The sequence below is a fragment of the Balearica regulorum genome, chromosome 3, assembly GCF_011004875.1.
Source record: "Balearica regulorum gibbericeps isolate bBalReg1 chromosome 3, bBalReg1.pri, whole genome shotgun sequence".
NCBI classification, from domain to species: Eukaryota; Metazoa; Chordata; class Aves; order Gruiformes; family Gruidae; genus Balearica; species Balearica regulorum.
In genome coordinates this window covers 21,016,788-21,039,112 of record NC_046186.1, presented here as the reverse complement: position 1 = coordinate 21,039,112, position 22,325 = coordinate 21,016,788, and the positions used below count along the sequence as shown (strand labels likewise).

Below are 22,325 nucleotides of genomic sequence, written 5' to 3'. Positions count from 1 at the left end.
GTTGCTTTCCTAGATTTGCCTTATGCAATACTCAAAGCCAAACTATAGTGAAGCACAGTCAGCTGCAACCTGAAAACGATTCTTAACTCTACGTCTTCAAGTTCATCTTTAACTTCTCCCATTTCACTGTAAGGCCACTTAGCATTGTATTAATTGCAATGATATTGTATCACAAAACGCTTTTACTTTCATGAAGTCATGAAGAAACAGATGAATCTCAGGTGGATCTAAGAAAGGAACTGACCCCAGAGATCCTAACACCTCACCAAAGGACGAGAGTAACTCACCGGTAATTCATATATCCTACGATGGAGAAACAAGACAAGGTAAATAAGAGGATGTCTTTTGCACAGGAGACTGATTTTGAGCTGAGATTGCGTGAACTTGGATATCCATTTGTGAAATGATGTGAATAAAGAATGAATGTAAAATCAAGTGCATTGGAAGGCAAGTCATGACTGGATTTATTTGAAGATATGAGGAAGTGAAGAAACTGTGTAAGAACAAGCTGTATGTATTATGACATTCCCATCACAATGGGAAAAAATGTGCAGTACTAACAGTTTTTAAATACACATTTGTGCTAACAAATAAATGTGTTTTAAAATATCCTTTCTGAGTCTATGTGTATTTTTTTCCCATCACCTAGAAGAAAATAGTGACTAGATACTTGAATTCTATGTGTCATAATATTAAAGAACCTACTGAATCTACATGGATCATTAGTTCATTGTTTCGTTCTGAGAAATGGAGATGAGATCATGACAATCCTGCATAACTTAAGTAATATGGATCTTTTGATAAAAGCCTACACACTGGGATCTTCAGCAAATAATCTAAACAACATATGTATCAAGAAGAAATCACTTGGAATTTACTTGGAAATGTGGCCCATTTTATTTTAACTGAAAAGCATTCATTATACAGTGCAAACAGTTCTTTGGTAAATTCACTGCTTAAAATAAAAACAACAAAGACTTTGTTTTAGGCAACATTAAAAAAAGAAAATAAATATGTAAAATTTGCAACATATTACAGCAATATTCTCACAGTGGATACTGACAAAATGGTCATCGAGCCATTGGCCACTGTTTCAGTAATGTTAAAATCAATGCTGATTCTGCAGACACTGCAATAAAACTGAATTAGTACAACCCATGACAGATTACATTTTATACTGTGGATAAAGACCTGTTTTTCCTGAATGGTTTATGATCAGATGGATGGTGGAAAATAACTCAATATTAGACTTGTTTAAGCATATCCAGAGTCCTAAGCCCATTTTATATACCATATGAATAAACAGTGAACAACGAAGAAAACCTCCCACTTTACTCTGGAGGCTGGAGAAAAGGAACAATCAGATACAAGGTACTATTTTATAATGTATAAATGGAAACTCTCTTCTCCTATAAGCGGAAATCTTGAGAAAGTTTATTTAATATAAAATTGGAATAAAAGAATGCAAGTAGTAACCAGCTGGATGTATTACTGCCTTATTTAACTGTTTAGACAGTTAGATTATATTTGGTTTAGCTCCACAATCCTTCCTCTTTGAGGAATTCCTGCTATAGGTCAATGGGAGTTCCATCTGAGTTGGAATTACAGGACGAGACATATGGTTTGGACTTTCAATGAAAGTCAACAAAATACCAGAGTATCAAAGGAGTACAGGAATGACAGCCTTTCGGAACCATATGATACTCAAACATGCTCGCCACACACAATTTCTAAAAGTATTAACATAGAAAATTACATAAGTCAAAACATTGTATATAAAATCAATTAAAATATTCTTAAAAATATAAATTGTAGTTCCATGTGTACCTCTACCACACACCTTTAACACACCACTCACATGTACATATTGCTCCTACCATAGTATGAAATGAGTTTCTGTAGTAAGCTTTAAAGATACACCAAAGTTTGAATGTGTGTCACGGTATCAGTTTATCAAATTAGAAATTATTAATGTTAGTAATCAGAGAAATTATGTGCCAAAATATTATAGTGGAACTCATATTGCTGTGCTAAGTTAGTTATTAGACAGGTATTTGATTTACCATGCAATAATTAAGTATTCAGTCTGTTTACATAATCTGAAATGTTTAATATGAGAATGTTGAATTTTGTGCAGATTTCTTTGATACCCAAATCTCTGTTCCCTAAATTTGAACAATAGACTCAGAAATCAGTGAACTGTAGAACTAAAGAAGAGCTCTGGTTCTAGTTAGTCCTGACTTAGGACTTAAGGGCAGAGCCATAAATTCTAACATATTAAGTATTCTGGGAGAGAATCAATTCTGAATAAACACAAAAAAAAAGCTGTAAAATGAGGTATGACAGTTGTCCTTCACTGAATATAATATATAATTCCTGGTCAAAAATATGCAGTTTGTATTCTAAAAAGTACACAACTTTGAAATGCTAGTGTAGACATATACTCTATAACGTTAAACATTTATTAAATGGGAAATAAAGTCCATTGGCAGAACATTTTTAACATGAATGATAAAAATATTGAGGTAAAAATATATATGCATTAGATGAAACTGGAAAAAAAAAACCTAAAAAAATCAAATACCTTGTCAGAAAAAGTAGTCAATCCACAATTAATCATGATGCTTGATTTTGATTGTTCTTTTTTTCAACAAACAGTGCCACAATATAATCAGGAATATACGTCTATTGACCATATGCACAGTGAATCAGTAGGAATCCTTGTATACAAAATGGCATGTGACATCTTTTCACATTTTCATAACAGGGCCATACAAATACGTAAGCTGATCTGAGATCAAGAGAAGCATGCTTTAAAACCGGACTGGATGGTCATGTTACAATGATTCAAAATAAATGAAACAAACAAAAAAAAAAAGCCAAGCATTTACATATTTTTTTGACAAAAAGGATTATGTTCATTTTAAGATCCAATGCTACTCTGTTATGTATGTTTTCCTAGAATAAGGAACACTGTCAATTACATCTGTAGTATACATTCAGTTGCTTTTTGTATCTTCCAATTACATTTATTTATATTTCCTTACTAATCCTAGCTTTTTTGGCTTCAAAATTTTGATTAAGTTTGCTCCTTGAATTAATGAAAGGATGTTGAAAGGTGTCGTGTAGTTTTCTTTATCTCCTTGCTGGTCCAGAAGCAGAAATGATTGTGTGATTCAAGAGAATTTCCATGCCTGGGTGGGTTTGCAGAAACTGGCCCTCTACTGCATTGCTTTGGGCACAGTGTCCTTGTGTTTTCCTTTTCCCTGCATTTACTAAAGAATAACGAAGAGCTAAATATCGAGTCAGACTGGTACTGAAAAGGGATAGTAAACTTTTAACATTGCTAATTAAAGATAGGAAACAAAGTGTTCATTTTGAAGTAAGTCTTCAGCCCAGTCTTGTTGGGTACCTAAAACTACCTGACAGTGTTCTTTTAAAGTAGCACCAGTTTCAGTTTGTCTAACCTGAGAAGTTTAACACACAATTAACTTTTTGACCTGTTTGCTAATTTCCCTTTCATTAATTTTTTGCATTGTGATTACCTTCATGGGCAGAAAATAAAACGATACATTATGTTATACTGTTACAGCACCATTAGAATGTTGTAAATCTTGATTTATTGCTGTTGTTAAGACTGTTGTTACCTGGTTTTGCCATCAGCAGGCATTGATATGATTTGAGAAGTATGCACCCTAAATTCTTAAAAAGCAGACTTATGGCTTCTTTTTATTAATATTTTGTTTTAAGCAGACTGGACAGCAATCTCCTTTAACCTTCACAGGTGCTTCGCAGTCAGCTGGCGGGCATGATTCTACAAAACAGGTAATCTGACCAACCTATGTCAGGAAAAAAGAGTGACAAAACCAGAACATACTTAGCTACATTTTCTAAAAAAAGAAATACATTTTTCATATTATTGAAGAACATGTTCTCATTCATCCTCTCTAAGATCTGGGCTGCTATGATTAACCGCACATAGTTTATTTCAGCATAAACTTATATTGAGAAGGTGCTTTGTATTATATCTTTAATGGAGCTGTATACCATTTTATCCAACATTCAGGCATGAAACTCTGGGATACCACGTACTGATATATTTCTTTTACTACCTTTTTTTCAAATTTCACCATGATAAAAGAAAATTAAAATCTAGCACTGAGGTAGATAAGCTTTTATTGATTTTTATGCATTTTAGTAGAATTTTTCAAGAAGTCTCTCACTTTGCAGTTAATTTTGCCAGTACGACTATACATCAATGAAAATGGAAATACAATAAAAGTATATAAAGGCTGGTTGAAAACCAGTGTCAAGGGCAGGGATATCTGAACAATATTATTTTTTGCACCAAATAACTGAAGATCTATTAAAAAAAAAAAAATAAAATTAGCAACTAGTACCCAGAAATTAGCAGGAACAAAACTGGAACTGCTGTTTTAGAAGCAGAATCTAATATAATTTGTATCTCAAAATGGATTTCCACATACTTACTTTGCATTCACACACAGTACAAGGGTCCCTTTTCCAGGTTTCATTGCTGGAATATGATTTACCCTTTTCATCAGTGCAATCAGTTTTACTGAGGCGTGATTCAAGTTTTTTTATCTGAAAACATTAAAAAAAGTTAATGACTTAATCAAAGAAAGGTTTTTATCTATGCAAGGTATTCTGTCTTTTATGTTATGCTACAGAATCCATGATAAATACTTGTCTGGGTTTTTCTTCTCACTACTTAGTTTCCATAATGCTAAAAGATTGGAAACAGGTAACATGTATGGAAACGGCCTTTCAAAAGAAAACTATCAGAAGATACATCTTTCCTACCATTGGAATATACAACTAGAGCATACAAAGGGAAGCAAAGTACACGTGACATATATGGAAAGACAAATCTAAACTTTCAAGTATGTCTGAATGAAAAGGATTTTATATTAAAAAAAAATTTAAAAATGTTTGCTTGGATTTTCAACTATCTCTATTTGTTCCTTAATGATGAAAAAAAGGAGTTAAATGATTAGGTTATCTTGCTGATTGTGTGTTTCCTGGGAACAGTAATTGGGAAAGTACAATTTTTAACAATCTCTCAATCTTTTTTACATCCAAAAAGGACAGAAGAATTGACTGAAATGTATTGAGTCTTAACATAGCACTTCCACTGTCAAAATGGGAGCGCTGAAGATGAGTGCAACAATGATTAAATAATACCATCAAAGATGGAATCAACTTACTATGCAAATAAATATATGATTTGTATCTGTAAATTACATGGAAAATCTGATCTAGAGGAACTTGATCACTCTAGGCAAACATTTTGGCCTACTTTGGATTTGTCTCTCCTGTATGGTATGCATTGTCAAAACTGAATTCCACTACGACTGAGTTATTCTGAATAAAGAGTTTATTTATACCACATCGTAAAAGTCTCCTCTAAGTGATCTAGAACTTAACTATGTTTACAGCTGTAGTCTGGCATATAACTTCTTATGAAGTCTACAGTTTAATCATATTTTTACATAGATTCTATGCATTTCATATAGGAAAAAAAGATTCTATTAACTCTACAGACAAATTTTTAGAGAAAGACTAATCCCATGTTTAGTATACAATGGCTACACAAGATTTCAGGTTCAAAAGTCAAGAGGGTCTAATTGTAGAATATTTCAGAATGATTTCAAAATAACATAGAAATAAAGAATAATAACACACCATGTTCTGTGTTGTGTTTTGTTTGAGATATTATGTGGCAGGTTTTGGCTGCAGTGGTTGTCTAAATATTAAAAACATAAGAGGAGTGATATTAGGCAAACATTATAAATTAAACCTGCAATTTGAAACTAGCCATCATAGCACCTTACCTGGTTTCTGAGGCTTGAAATAGTTTTCTGCATTTCCAGAACAAATTCTTTGAAGTCATTCACTGCAGGCATGTTTGTATTTTCATTAGATGCTGATGTGGCATTACGAAAATATTTACTCTGTTTCACAGAACTGCAACAAATGAATGCCAAGTCAGGATATTCATCTAACTCATTTTTACTTGGCCAAATATTTTAGAACACTTAGCAAAACTGTAAAAGAAGAGCAACCAACAAATGTAGGAACCGTATGAACCACAACAGCACACGAGACCCACCGGTGCTGAAGACAGGCTCAGATCAGGTGAGCTGTGGATTACTGTTAATATCATTAGCAATAGGGAATTTCTTCTACGTAGAAAAATAATGTATGTATTTCATCCAGGGGAGAGAGAAAGTTGTCATCAGTGACACCGTAGAGCATCACCTTAAATTCACTGGAAATCTCCTAAGCCTCCAATATGAAAGCAGACAAAGTGAGACTCTTAAAAAAGTATTATTTCCAAACATGAAATTCACATTTTGCATTCAGTTTCATAGTTTCTCCCTCTATTAGTAAAATGTGTATTTAAAGAAATATGACTTTAAATGAAAAGGTTGATTTTCATAAATAAATGAAAAATACTTTTAGATATGAACATATTCCTGTTTCCCATTTTAACTAACACTTGAAATCAATACTGATTATCGTATACACAACCTAGAGTTTTTTGTCTACAGCACTTTCCAGCTGATATCAGATAAGAGATGTACAACACTAAGTTGCGTTAATCAATTCAATCTGTTGATGGGAAACATTTATCAAAGGAACTGTCCATAACTAATAATGTATTATCTGGCAGCACTTAAGAAAACATGTATTTAAAACCATGGACAACACTAATTATTAAGTCACTTATTATATTAAGGGCCTTGAATCCATACACACATTCCCATCTTGTTAGTGTATCTTGTCTGGAGCTAAGGGATACCCAGAGAAAGAACTGGCAAAGAAATCCTCTCTCATAAAATAGGGTTCATGATTTATAATCTTTCTGCATAAATTAAATCAGTACGTATTGGCAGGTGTTCAAGCTACTTAGTTTCTCATAGTTTTTCATCTAAATTAAAGAAAAAGAACTCTAAACAACATAACGTGCCAAAATTCAAGTAAACCAGCTGCTATTGTATAACAAAAAGTTTAATCTTCCCCACCTGCTCAAGTTATTGAAAATGAGATGGGGAAAAAAAGGAGAAAAAAATCTTCTCACCACAAATGCAATTTAAATACAACAATGAGCATGAGAACTGATAATGTTAAAGACCTGAGGTTGCTTTAGCTTTATTTATGCTATTAATAAAGTATTGTAAATTTACTGTTTTGTTGTCCTAATCAGTAATTGGCCTGTTGTAGATTTTTGAGCTTCATTTCTGAAACAGTTAAAAAGCAACTCAAAGAAAACAAGCTGCTTCTCAGATATAAGCATTTACTTTTTTCTTGCTTTCAGTTTTATTTAATTTAACCCTTCTACAATTTTAGAATTATGGGACTAGCACCTTTAAAAAGTTAATTGCTGTTTCATAAATTTAAAAACTTCTAACAGTTCACTTGGAAAGACACATGAAACATCTTTCTTCAAGGATTACTTCAAAGGAACCTTTCTTTTTCTACAGTCTGTAAGTAATCTTACACTTAGCTGCTGTCTTTTCTTGTCTAATATCCTAAACACCTAAAGGCTCCGTCACTTCAGGACAGCTTTCTATCGATAAAGTAAAATATAACGGTGATGTTTCTTCTGTGCTATAACGTCCATATGAGTACTTGAAACTGCTGAATTAAATTTACCTGTCTGCATATCTGTCTAGCTGCTTTCCTTGCCAGAGTGGGTAGACTCTGCCTGGTTGTCTCAGTCAAGTAGATAATTTTATTTGCTAAAAGAACACGTGCTATATGGAAAGAGCTATATTTCAAGAGTCTCAAATTCAGTCATCATGAAGGATCTTCCTAAGAAATGTTTGCTCTGAGCAGAACTCTTTTCATTTTACTAATTCATAGATAAGTTTTGATTCCCTGAAAATTGCAGGGACCCTGTGCAGTTGATCATTTGTGACTGACATTGTGATTTACTTCCTTGCCAGAGTATTTTGAGGATTAGGGAGTTATAAACAACATTGTCTGTAGCACTCCTGTTCTCCATTCCAGCTCTGAGTACTTTGGTACTAGAAGCCAGTCCCTGCCATTATCACAAATTTTTATGCTAGTGTTACCAACACTTGGTTTCCTCCTATTTCTACAGGAAGACCTAGCAGCTCCAGGGAGGAAAGGAAATAATTTAGTTTGGCTACTGCAGGCACAGTAGGAATGTGGGATTCCAAATCCCCCAAATTATGCTTCATTACTGAGTCTTTTCATAAAAAGCACAGGAAGAACAAAAGCACTATACTGTGCCACTCACAAAGGGTCTTAAACAAATTTGAGCTTGGGAAAAAAGTGGTTTACTGTTAGCAGATATGCAGAAGTGTCAGAATGAAATACATCAATCATAAATTTGAGAAAGCACACACTAGAAAAAAGTGGCATGCACTTACAAAGAAATCATTCAGTTTCTTTCCATTTTGAAAACAAATGTTTTTTCATTCCTCTTTAAAACAAAAAAATAAAATCTTACCTTACTGTTTTGGACATTTTCATTTTCTTTAAGGGCTTGTCCTCCTGAAAGCTGTAATCAAGGGAACGTCTTCCCCGAAAGTGATATGAAAATGCATTAAACTGTCCTCTAGTTCTACAGTCTGAAATTAGACCAGAAATTACACATTATAAACTACAGTATAACTCAGCAGTTATAATATTAATATGGTTTTACAGTATCTTTTGAATTGGCAAAGGCAATTAATACATTCAGTCTGATCCCTCTGGAATCATTTTCATGGCAGCTGAATATGTCTCAGCGATACAACAATTAAGCCAGCTGGATGCAGAGAATTTGATTATTCACAGACCAGCTTTTTGGTATGAACCAAAGGAATAAAGATGATTTTCACAAATATGTCAGTGCTACTTAAACTATTCTTTTCACTTCTGAAATTTCCAGTCTCTTGGCTTTTAATTATTTTCTGCTTTCAGAATGGGGTAGTTACATATGGAGGAAAACAATGATAGAAAAACCAGCCTGTTGCTTCCTCACCTATTCCAGGCATTATTTATTTGTTATTTTTTGGCATTTGAAAGAGAATCTGTAATTAAATCCTGGAGAATACTTGCAGACACGCTTTACTGGTTGACCAGTCCTATTTCCAAATTTGAGGGATTTGAAGGTATCACCAGTCACTTAGACCCTAAGACCCCATCATACAGTGAAAATCTCAAGCCCGAGAATAATCATGACAGAAATCTTCTCCTAAGATCCTAAGAGGACATCTTCAGAGGATGAAGTATGTCTTTCCTTCAGTTCACTTTATTTAGCCTTCCAAACACAGTGAGTATTTGGAAGGAGTCCCATTTAAAAAAGAAAAGGAAAACAAAACTGGAACAGCACTTTGGAGACGAGACAATGAGAAAATAGAAGTTTTATCATTTCTGTTCACAGAAGCTTTAAACCAAAAAGTTATAATGGGCCAAGCTGCAGCGGGAACCAACAGCGTGTTCAACTGTTAGAAGCAAAGAATCTGCTAAGAAAACAGAAGGGAAAGCTGAAATACAGAATCCCATGGACGTATCCAAGCTAAGTCTGGTATTAGCAGAATGAACCATGAAAGCAACTGAACAGGGGAAGAAGTCATTTTCCCTAGTGTTTCTCTTAACTTGCATCCAAACAAATTTATTCAGAAAGTCAATAACATTTTATAATGTATTTTTATGGAATGTAGTAGTAGCTACATGGAATACCTAAGGCATTAACACAAATTATTTCACAAATTTCAAGTCAAGAAGAGAGCCTCAAAACACTGTTGAACTGAGCAACTTGAGAAACAAATGTAAAGTTGCTCTGTGATTATACAAAAATAACTATCTTGAACTACTTCTAATTGTACTGGACTTTTACTTAAATTAGACTATTACAATTTCTCTGTTAGGAAAAACTTAGTTTGTCCATGTCTTAACATTATTTAAGACAGAAGAAAAAAGGACTGGCAAAAACGCCTCTACTGATTGATTTTCAGTTCAAGAACAATACCTACAGATCATCCTTGAACACAATTTATCCACACAATTCTCCTTCCCTTTTCTTTCCTTGAAGCTTGTCCCATTCTTGAGTAAACTTATTACCTTCCTCCTATAATAACAGCACCACCAAAGAACTAGATGATATATACTGTCAACATATTATTCATTCTTCTTGTGTGTTCTGCTGTTTCTCATACCATCTTCTTGCTGCCCACTCAGAAACTAAGCTCTTTCAGACGGGAACAGACCGCCGTGTCTGTAAGATGCTTGACACAAAGGCATTTTTTGACTCACTGAGACACTTCTATATTTAGTACGGTGAGAAAAGGGGTCACACTCTGAAAGAAGACACTGGAGAAAGAACTAGTTTTGGTCAGAAGAATTTTTTTCTTAAAGCAATCTGTTGCTTAAAGTTTTCCTCAGTGTCATAGAAATCTCAGTTTCTCTTGGAAGCAATTTGTGAAAGTTTTCTGCTATCCCCTTTGTTTAATAACTGCTAAGGTCATCTCACATAATACAGATTTAAGGTTTTTTTTTTTTTTTTACAATAACACAATGGCCTATTGGTTTTTTTATTCCTAGGCTGTTTTTTAGAAACAAAGGTCTGAAATTCTGGGAAGGTTTTGTCACCTTAGACTGGTAAATATGAGAACCATATGTTTAGTGGCAGCTTCAAGTCCACAGACTTGACATTTCTGTAGTTTTTAAATACTCAAATATGTCAACTTGCCAAATGAATGACTCTTGTTCTTAGTTTCTATTGCAGGTATGAGGAAGAGGATTGTCACTGCTGAGAGGTGCAGGACAGAATGGTCTAGCTTTCAGAAAGCCTAAACCAAGAAGTTTATTTTTTTCTTTTTTTTTAATGAAGAATACCTTAGTAGTAGTTGTAAATGAGAAAATTCTAATAAGCCTAAAATTCTGCTTTTTTCAGCTTACCTAAAATTTCCCCAAATTAGATATACTCAGTTCAATTCATTTGCTGCACAAAAGCTGAATGTTTAAAAGCAACCTAAGAATTCTTTTTCTCTGTGGACAATGTTTTCTTTCAGAATCTAGGTATTGTTACACTGCAAGTGTCAAGATCATCCATTTGTATATGGAAGCCATGTTCACATCTTCAGAAAATCCTCTGTTTCCCACAAGGTTTTACAAATGCACCTTTGATGTAAATTGGATAGAAATTTAACCTGACATTTAGAAGTATTAAGCACTCTTAATTTCCAGTGAACCACCTCTCAAAATCTGGGTCACAAGAATTAATCTAACAGTAGATTAAAACAAAACAACTTGAGAGACTAAGGGAATGTAAAGAAAAGAACATCCAATGTAACTAGTGCTTCTATTTGATAATACTTCAGTTCTCTGAGATTCATTGTAGTGAATTAAGTTGCCACTACTGTAAGTATTTGTATGTATTTAAGAACTCCTAGTCATGCCAGTGGAAGCAGTAAAAGGGAGGAGAAACACTGAAAATGTCTGAAATGTCAAAAGATTTTTTTAAGCAGCAATTTAAAAATTGCACAACATAAGAAAAAGTCTTTTCAGCCCAAATGAAGCCCTAACTCAAAATAGGTGGGTTTGTTATTGCTAAACAGGCCACATCCCTTCACACTACACTGTTCCCCTTCATTTCTTCTGTTGAATAAAACTTTCTAACAAAAGATAAATTAAATAGCAGGGGGGAAAATGTAGTATATTGGTCTCAAATCCAACAGTAATCTGATTGCAACAGATGCATCTTGCATAAACATTATTTAAACATCTGGACAAAAATAATGGTATAGAAGGCAGAAGAAAAAGTGACAGCCCAGACTCTCATCTCCCAGCTGATACACTGGGGAATTCTAATTATAAATATGTTCTCTGTAGCTGACCTAGAAGCTCACAAACTGATGCTATCAAAACTAGAAGGCTCAGACATCATTGGGAAAGCAAATATCCAGATAATTTAGGGAACGTGACTATATAAATTGTTAAAATATGGCTAATGATAGTCTAAAGACATTTAAAAACGTATCATGTCTTTGTGATATGAATAGGTTTTGGATGGCCTGCAGGAAAATACAGAAGAACCCTTAGGTACTTGACTCCAAAGCAAAGCAAATCTGATTTCCCCAGCAGAAAAAATAAACAGGACTAGGTAGAAAGTTTTGCAGATCAAAACCACACATCTTTGGAAATATAAATATCAAAGATCAGTGAGAAAAAAATAATGTCGGGCATTCTGAAAATCCACAGAAATTTGGAAATTTGAAAAGTAAGGATGCTAAGAACTGCCCTGCCCATTAGACTGTGAAGGTATCAGTGTCTTAGAAAGGCAGTAGCAGTCTACAGGGAAGAAGGAAAGCCTCCAACTGCCTAGTTTTGCACAAATCTCCAAGACACCCTTATTAGGACACTTTCCTACCCATGTTGCCATTACGGTCGATGGACATTGACACAGGAGGAGATTGCAACCTGAATTGCACTGCAGAGGCATCTCTCTCCCTACTGCCCGCACCAGGACTTCGAGAGGCTGGGACCTTAGGATCCGGGGCCTCTTTCAGGAATTGGGGTTTAAACACAATGAATGACGCCTTTTCCTTCCCTGTCGCTTTTCACTATGGTTGGCAACTACTGGCATGAGACCCCTGCTAGCAAAGAGAAAGCACTGTCAGAGATTAAGGTCCCCCGATTTTAAGTTTATGAATTAGAACTCTATCTTACTGATCATGGATACCTGAAGAAGATAAAATACTCTTGGTTTAGATGAAATATAACTAAAAATACTGATTTCTCTCGAAATTCATAATCATACAGAAATGCTGGACTACATTAAATGTACTACTATTCAAAGAAAAAAGGATGTAATCTTTAAAATTACAGACCATGGAATTTTATTTTAGTAGCCTGGCATACTCTGAATTGTTATTATGCTAATAGACACTGTCTTTAAATGCAAATTTAAATGTAAAAAGATACATTCGAATGTAAAAAGCAAAAATGAATATGACATGACAGAAGCAAACCACAAGTTCTGTGTAAAGAGAAAACATTTTCAGACATAAATTGCATCATTTTGGTCTTTTGAAGAATTCTCGGTAAAGAATTTCCATTGTCACAAAAGATGTTGCAGTCTCACACTGAGACTGCTGTTAACATTTTAAAATGGTAAAGTCTTCCACAGCATTTAGTGCATAGCCCAGTGTTGCTTAGTATTTTTATTGAAGATGAAGGGGCATGACAAGAAATGCATAAGATAAATGGAAGTAAAAAGCGAGAGAATTTTTAACTTGGAATAAAGCACAATCATTAAAACAAATTGTCGATGGCTTTCTGGATGCAATGCTTAAATCGAAGAGATGAATGTGGCCAGTACAAACGGCATAATTGTTCGTCTGATTTTAAAATGCAGGAATTCATAAAATATAGGTCTATCCTACTGGAAGACCATGTATAAATGCATTCAGATTAAGAATGTATCTTAACTCTTCTAATAAAATTCAGTGGGATTTAAACATGTTTAATCACAACTTGTATAAGGCTGTTTTGCTGAATTAAACAAAAAAGAACAATATCTGATACAGGAGATATGTTGGTTGTTAACTGAGAACCACTTAAGAAAAATTGTCTTCCTAAATCAGTTTATGCTTATGAAGATGACTTGCATCTTGTCTGAATCACTTCCTACTGGGTCATTGTTTGACATAAAACAAAGGGCTAAAGAAAGTTTTCATTTTGATTTACAAAAAAAAAAAAAAAAAAAGTGTGAAACTTTTAGAGACTCACAATGCAAAACATTTCAAATTTACATATTTGGAGTAGAATCGTGTTTCCATTTGAGCCAATATGTCTTTGCACCTAATTTCTAGTCTTTCTTTTTCATAATTCATCTCAGAAAAATATCTGGCATATCCATAACAGTATACTTACTTACATTTGAGAGAAGAGAGGTTTATCATTTCTGTGTTTTGGGTTCAGAAGTGAGATACAAAGTCAGTAAGAGTAATCACAGAAGTGTACACTGAGTAATTTAAAAAAAAAAAAAAAAGGAAAAAAAAGTCTTTTTTTGCACTAGAGAGCCTGAAAAAAGCACCAAAAGTTTCTTGTTTGAAAAATTTGAACTTTGCATGCTCTTTGCTCAAATAAAGAAGTGCAGTAAATCTGCAGTAATTCCTCACCATCTCTGACAAGACAAAGCAGGACAGAAAGTGAAGGAAGCCAAAAGAAAAACTTGTGTACTTCAGTGGAACCCCTTATTTTTCCCACCATAAACTAGTAATTCTGTTGTATGATTCATTAACTGAAATCTAAAGGTAATCTGGTATTATTGTATAAAGAAATAATGCTCTGTTTTATAAGAAATAAATGCTAGTGTTACTCAAGAAATCCAAGAACTGGTTACAAAAAGCTAAGAAGTTTTTCTATTCTTCATATGGAAAAGTATTTTGACTTGAACAAAACAGGAAGGATAACAAAAACAGATGTGTTTTTTAACCATGCTGAAACAGCTGAACATATGCGTCGCTTATTAAACATACATAAAGTGAAATGAACAGTATTTTGTATTCTAAATTTTAATTATAAAACAATCAGAAGTATTTTAAATGTGGATAATGGCATATTTTTTTCTTCTAAATAAACAACCAAAAATATAAATTCAAAGGAACAAACTTAAATTATTTAACTTAAAGTAAATGCTGTTCCTGAATATATGCTGTGTATTCCCCTCACTTCAGGGTAGTGGTGAGTCCCCAGTGCAACAAAATGAAAAAAATTTTTTAAATTAATTGCTTAACCCTGGATTCCAACAGAAAACATCACACCCATTTATCCATGCAAGAAAGCAGTGCAAGCTGTACATACTTCGTTTTTTCTTCATTAACCGCTGCATAGCTTTCAAGAGTTCAGAAGAGGATACAGATAGGCAATTTTTTTAAAGAACCTTAGTTATTTACCCTTTCTTTTGCTTGGCAGTTGTCTAGCTGTACTGCATCCAGTAGTACTCTCTGGTAGCAACATTCTTGAATGAAAATACAAGCTAGGCTGCCGAATGGCTGAATATTCTAAAGACTTTCCAAAGATAACATCTGCTCTAGAAAACTCAGTGATAACACAACTTTTAGAGAATCAACTCATAATTTCTCAGAACAGCTTTACAATTTTTCCAAATCGATATAATGAATGTATTTGTGAAACTGTATACCAAGTTGCATGAGCCATGGCAAAGTGACCTTATCCTGAACTAGTAGAATATGATGTATTTGCTTATGGTAAAGCATTTGAAGAGTGAGAACTGATTTTCTGTCAATGCTTCTGGTATATGTCAGGGTTATTTTGATGAGATTACGGAAGACTTCGTATGAAAATTACAATGCATCAACCATATCTTGTTTTATAATCTATTATCTATTTGGGAATGGCAAACCTGGTAAATATATTGTTTAAAAAAATCTAAATAACCTAAAAAGAAACCTGGTAAAAATTAGGGTAAGGAAGGCCTGAATTAAATGATACCTGGGGGAAATTGTACAAGATTTCATTGAAATCTAAAGTATTTATTTCTCCTAGTCTTACATAGATGACTGACATTTTGAGCCAAGTCTTCCAAAGAAGAATTTTCTTAGACAGTGATTTATTATTTAAAGAGTTGTTTACTGGACAAGATAATACAGTAGTCAGCTTAAAAGCTAAATTGTGCAATATCTTTGAATAGTAAATCTCTATCTACTTTTTTTTGTTTTTAATGATACCTGAGTTTGTTCTTTTATGGTAAAGTCGCACTAGTGAGAAACACTTCTCAGCATTCACGGTATCTGTACCAGGCTGAAGGGACATCCTCCTTAAGTTTAAAATTTACCTACTGCCTTAAATTCTGGGCTCTATCACCAAAAAACTGTCATCGAGGACAATTATATCTTCCCAAAGTGTTAAATGGACACTAGAGGAAGAGTGTGATCTCTCTCTCAGAAATCTAATACACCGGTTCTTTATTCATGCATATCTTTTGACAGAATATTGAATAGCCTACTCAGAAGTAGTAAACTCAAGAGAATCAGCAGCAGAAAAGGTGAAGAACTCAGATCTAGATACCCTTCATCAGCAAATCTACAAGATACGGGTATTTAAAGCTAGTTTCTTAATAGGTATATTGTAAGATTCTAATAATTGTCAACTGATAGTACCATTACCCTCCCTAATAAGAGCAAATTATTTCCAGTAACTAATTTGTTTGACAGCAATTTCTAGATAATCAGAGTTACACAGAGAAGTTCCCAAAATTCCGGAATATACTTTTTCAGCCAGGGCATGTAATTTGAGTTTTGTTAAAAGAAAATGATAACAACACTGTCAAGGAGATCATTGTCCTCTAAAGTATTCTGTCATTGAAGCTACAGCAAATCATTCTGCAAATCTGTGTGATCCAGAAGATTCTAACGTCTTCTAACTATGTTATAGATGCAGTGAAGTCTGATGTGATGATGGCTGGAGGGAAGCCATGTAAAAATCTGTATGTGAGATAAGAGCTGACATACAGGCTACCAAGCAACATGGGATTCTCAGTGTCCTGTGCTTCATGCAGCTAAGTAAACGTTGTTTCTGGAGAAAAAAGTTTACTTCTGAATAAAAACAAATCACCCCGCTGTCCTAACTTCTGAAGGAGATGGCAAGGAACAACAATATTTATCCACAAAAGGAAGAAAACAGGAAAAAAGTTATCCACACCATAAAATGATCAAATCTATGCTATGTTTAGAATGTCTATTTAATATAAAATATGGAATGACAGCTCACTTAATAACAGTTGTGGTAACTGCTTTATACCTTATTCCTTTATTAATAAGCAAGGAACACTATTCTACCTCTCCTCTTTAAAGCTTTGCAATTAATGAAGACAAGAAGGTTGGAATCATAGAATCATAGAATGGTTTGGGTTGGAAGGGATCTTAAAGATCATCTAGTTCCAACCCCCCTGCTATGGGCAGGGACACCCTCCACTAGACCAGGTTGCCCAAAGCCTCATCCAACCTGGCCTTGAACACTTCCAGGGATGGGGCGTCCACAACCTCTCTGGACAACCTGTTCCAGTGCCTCACCACTCTAACAGTAAAGAATTTCTTTCTAACATCTCATCTAAATCGACCCTCCTTCAGATTAAACCCGTTACCCCTTGTCCTGTCACTACACACCCTGAAAAACAGTCCCTCACCATCTTTCCTGTAGGCCCCCTTCAGGTACTGGTAAGCTGCAATTAGATCTCCCTGGAGCCACCTCTTCTCCAGGCTGAACAATCCCAACTCTCTCAGCCTGTCCTCAGAGGAGACATGCTCCAGCCCTCTGATCAGCTTCATGGCCCTCCTCTGGACTCGCTTCAACAGCTCCATGTCTCTCCTGTACTGGGGCCCCCAGAGCTGGACGCAGTACTCCAGGTGGGGTCTCACCATAGCAGAGTAGAGGGGCAGGATCACCTCCGTCGACCTGCTGGTCACGCTTCTTTTGATGCAGCCCAGGACACGGTTGGCTTTCTGGGCTGCAAGCGCACACTGCCAGCTCATGTTGAGCTTCTCATCCATCAATACCCCCAAGTCCTTCTCCTCAGGGCTGTTTTCAATCCATTCCTTGCCCAGCCTATAGCTGTGCTTGGGAATGCGCCAACCAGTGTGCAGGACCTTGCACTTGGCCTTGCTGAACTTCATGTGGTTCGCATGGGCCCACCTCTCCAGCCTGTCAAGGTCCCTCTGGATGGCATCCCTTCCCTCCAGCGTGTCAACCACACCACACAGCTTGGTGTCATCGGCAAACTTGCTGAGGGTGCACTCGATCCCATTGTCCATGTCGCTGACAAAGATGTTGAACAGTGCTGGTCCCAGTATTGACCCCTGAGGAGCACCACTCGTCACTGTTCTCCATTTGGACATTGAGCCATTGACCACAACTCTTTGAGTGTGACCATCCAGACAATTCCTTATCCATCGAGTGGTCCATCCATCGAATCCATGTCTCTCCAATTTAGAGACAAGGATGTCATGCAGGACAGTGTCAAATGCCTTGCACAAGTCCAGGTAGATGACGTCAGTTGCCCTTCCCTTATCCACCGATGCTGTAACCCCATCGTAGAAGGCCACCAAGTTTGTCAGGCACGATTTGCCCTTAGTGAAGCCATGTTGGCTGTCACCAATCACCTCCTTATCTTCCATGTGCCTCATCGTAGTCTCCAGGAGGGTCTGCTCCATAATCTTGCCAGACACGGAGGTGAGACTGACCGGCCTGTAGTTCCCTGGGTCTTCCTTTTTTCCCTTCTTAAAAATGGGGGTTATGTTTCCCCTTTTCCAGTCAGTGGGAACTTCGTCAGACTGCCAGGACTTCTCAAATATGATGGAGAGTGGCCTGGCCACTTCATCTGCCAGTTCCCTCAAGACCCGCGGATGCATTTCATCAGGTCCCATGGACTTGTGCACCTTCAGGTTCCTTAGATATTCTCGAACCTGATCTTCTCCTACAGTGGGCGGTTCTGCATTCTCCCAGTCCCTGCCTTTGCCTGCTGTGACCTGGGCAGTGTGGCTCAAGCACTTGCCAGTGAAGACTGAGGCAAAGAAGTCATTGAGTACCTCAGCCTTCTCCATATCCTGGGTAATCAGGTCACCTGTTTCATTCCAGAGGGGACCCACATTTTCCCTCGTCCTCCTTTTCTCACTAACATACCTATAGAAGCTTTTCTTGTTGTCCTTGACATCCCTGGCCAGACTAATTTCTATCAGGGCTTTGGCTTTCCTAACCTGATCCCTGGCTGCTTGGACAGTTTCTCTGTATTCCTCCCAGGCTACCTGCCCTTGCTTCCACCCTCTGTAGGCTTCCTTTTTTTGTTTGACTTTGCCCAGGAGCTCCTTGTTCATCCACAGGGGCCTCTTGGTGTTTTTGCTCAACTTCCTCTTTGTTGGGATGCATCGCTCCTGAGCGTGGAGGAGGTGATGCTTGAATATTAACCAGCTGTCTTGGGCCCCTCTTCCTTCCAGGGCTTTGTCCCATGGTATTCTACCAAGCAGATCCCTGAAGAGGCCAAAGTCTGCTCTCAAGGTTATCTCAAATAAATTGTCCAGCATCACAGATAATCAGTAATGAGACAGAATCCAACCTTAGGCATCATCTCAAAGAAGACACTTCAGTAAATAAGAATCTTTCTCAATCTTATTCTTGTTTTAGGAAGTTAAATAGTAATGCTCTGCTCCAGATTTGAGTTTGTAACATCTTAACAAAAACTGAACAACAGTCAAATATCTTCTTAAAATAAGATAAACAGACATTAAGTAAAGCGCACATTAATCCACCTGTATACAGACCTTCACAGCAATCTTGCCACATCCTGAGGTCCAGTTTAGGAATATCTTCACAGCTACTATATCCATGTGGGAATTCAGCCACCTTAAAGACATCATGTTGTACCCTGGTTATGTTGTCACCGTTGTCACACAAAACTGTGGCAAGAGATGTCTGCTTGATCTGAGTCAGCTGAGCAGGCGTGAACACACCTGGGTTCTCATACCATAACCTGTAATCTCAGAAAAGACAAGTTTGCTAGTGAAAAAAATAAACTATACAGTTACCAGATATATTGCAGTACTGTATTCAGAATGAAATTAATTATTCCATAAATCCTGTTCTCAACTTTACATTGTATCTGAGGGAGTGATTCAGATCCCAAAACATAAGTGCTTGGTGCTTCTTCAGCCCTACTTGGTGTCATGCTGACACTGAAAGGGTTCGAGTCTTCGACAAATCCTTTGACTTCTCCTCTAGTCCCATTTCAATGTCTTGGATACCTATGGACACCTAAAATGGCATAGACTACCAATTTTAGGGTTCTTTTAAGGTAGAGGCTTAAATTACCATAGATTTCTTTCTCCAGGCAACTTTCCTATGGGTATGAAAAAAAATTGATAGAATTACTGAGATTAGAACAATGGTTAATCTATACCTAGTTTACTATCAAGATAAGTGAGATTGTTTAATTTACTAAGGAATTATTTTTCTGTAAAACTATTTTAATGACAATACTAATCCAGGGACTTATTAATATATGTGCAGTTAATTCATTATATTCAAGGAGGAAACGTGGTTTCAAATAATTTATTTTTCATACATAATGGCTAAAAGTCTGTTATCAACAGAAAATATAAATAATACATTACTATGAAAAGCAAGCCAGCTCTTGTAATAGAAAATATTTTAAGTTACTGTCTGGGATTTGAAAACATTTTACACTATTCTAGCATATAAAAATTACTCATTGTGATATCATTTACATCTCAAAAAACTGTAAATTTATAATTCTATATTGATACTTTTTTCCCACCTATTTCAACCAAAAATAAGTAGGAGGCTCTTTAAACTTTATGAAAATCAATGACAATTTTATACTAAACTTAGAAGAATGGTCAACAAATTTCATTTTACCTACTTATTGTATCATTTTCGTAAGGCACTGGACAGTGGACAATGTATTTCCAAGTACTGGGATCAGAAAAACAGATTCTGAAATTTCCATCTTGACATGAAGTTAGGCACCCTTCAAATATCACTCCTTTTCCCTGCACAGGCACATTTGTTTTGCATGATGCTGGCAGCTTTGATCCTCTGCCCATTGCAAAGGCTTTCCGAAGAGGCGAGAGTGGCTTTCACTATGTCTAATAATATTTTACTATTTGCTGGCATGTTGCTTCAAAACATTTGTATTCTTTGGACAGCAGAATCCCATTTCCTAAATATTCAATGTTTTCCTATAGTTTCTAAATGTTGTTTCAGAAAATAAAAAAAAAAAAAAAGACTTTTTCTGGAAAAATACAGAGAGACACACACAAAAAAGCAATATCATTATCCTCTCGTGACACAAATAGGTACCTGTCACCAGCAATCTGGAGCTCATACTGCATATATTTCTCCTTTTACTCCCTCTGCCTCCAGGCATGAGTTTTATGTTTCACAGCTTAATTTTTAAACAGATTATATGTAAGAAAGTTGTTTGGAAAAAAATCATACAAAAAGGCTTGTGTTATTGACTACAGAAACAAAAAAACCTTTATACTACCTTAAGAAGCAATTTTACAACTTTAATAAAGCAAATGACAGTAGATAAAGTGAATGAAATCTAATTTCCTAATTCTTCCTCTGTTTCCCTTTCTCTAGTATGGGACCAATCAGTATAAGTCTTTTTACCCTCGTGCCATGCAAACCCCAGAATTCTAGGTCACGAATTATGTTAAAATGAGGGAAATGTTGATTTTCAGATTGTGAAAGAGTGTGCAGAAAGTATGCAAAGGAGATCTGGCTGCTGTAACAACAGCAATGGCCATTTTCTTGCTTCAGGTACTGTAGAAATGGAAAAGGAGAAATTGTGCATCATGTGCATCTAAAGTAATTTAAGAACAATTATCAAATTGTGTTATTTGGGATAACCTGTCTGCTTTTAACACTCTTTTAGTGCACAGACTGCTTTACTGAAGTATGTATAGGAGGTATATACACAGTGTGACACTTTTCCAACCTATGCTTAAGTGACGGAGATGGTGAAAGTGTCTCAACCACCACAACTCCTTTGCCAATAAAATAATTAAATGCCAACGAAAGGACATGAGTAATATCCATTTTTCAGAAAGATAAGTGACTTGAATAACTATTAAAAGGAAACTTTTGCTGTTTGTGTTGCCTTCAGTGCTTTTTGGAGCTGAGTATGACATATTCAGCATGAAAAGTTACAGATTTAAAAACTAATCATAGCTTCTAACAATGTTTTAAACCTGTATTCTTCATCTTTTCAGTTATATATTAAAAACATAAATGACAATAAAATGCTTTCCATGGTATTTCAATTTACCTGTCTCCATCCCGAATGCGCCTAAACTGTGTGCTTAAGAGACACATCAAAGTTGGCCCCAGTCGGCTCCCTGGAACTAAGTCTTCTACCATTAGAGCAGGAAATAGGTCTATGTTCAGTGGGGAACCATACAACCTATGAAGAGAAAACCACAAATATTTTACACCTACAAAATAGCCAGTATGTGGTAAAACTAAAGGCAAGAGATATGAAGAAGTCACAGCAAAAATGACAGTGATAGTGCTACATAATTTGTGAACAACCTGTGGATGTATATGCAACAAATATTGCAATGTAGGTTGTATATGTGAGTAACATCATGGGGGTCTGCCAGTCTACCCCACAATTTCCTTTCTCCTAGTAGATTTCTTCTGATTTCTTAGAACTGTTTCTTTTTCAACAGCTTCTCTTTCCTGCCCCTCCGTACACTTTTTCTTTTACTGTAGCTGAAACTAATTCTGTGTCTTTGATTTTG

The 22,325-nt window shown here is 35.7% G+C and overlaps 1 protein-coding gene across 1 annotated transcript in view; it reads right to left on the bottom strand.

The window, feature by feature from the left end:
* Positions 1-873: 873 nt before the first annotated feature.
* Positions 874-22,325, bottom strand: part of PXDN (peroxidasin) — a 95,419-nt gene continuing 73,967 nt past the window's right edge. The window contains exons 18-23 of the mRNA XM_075747251.1: positions 21,851-21,985; positions 19,320-19,528; positions 8,504-8,624; positions 5,856-5,988; positions 4,492-4,605; positions 874-3,839 (exon numbers count right to left, since the gene is read on the bottom strand). Of these exons, the coding sequence (XP_075603366.1) occupies positions 3,717-3,839; positions 4,492-4,605; positions 5,856-5,988; positions 8,504-8,624; positions 19,320-19,528; positions 21,851-21,985 (835 nt within the window). The 3' untranslated portion in view covers positions 874-3,716. The remainder of the gene's footprint in view (positions 3,840-4,491; positions 4,606-5,855; positions 5,989-8,503; positions 8,625-19,319; positions 19,529-21,850; positions 21,986-22,325) is intronic.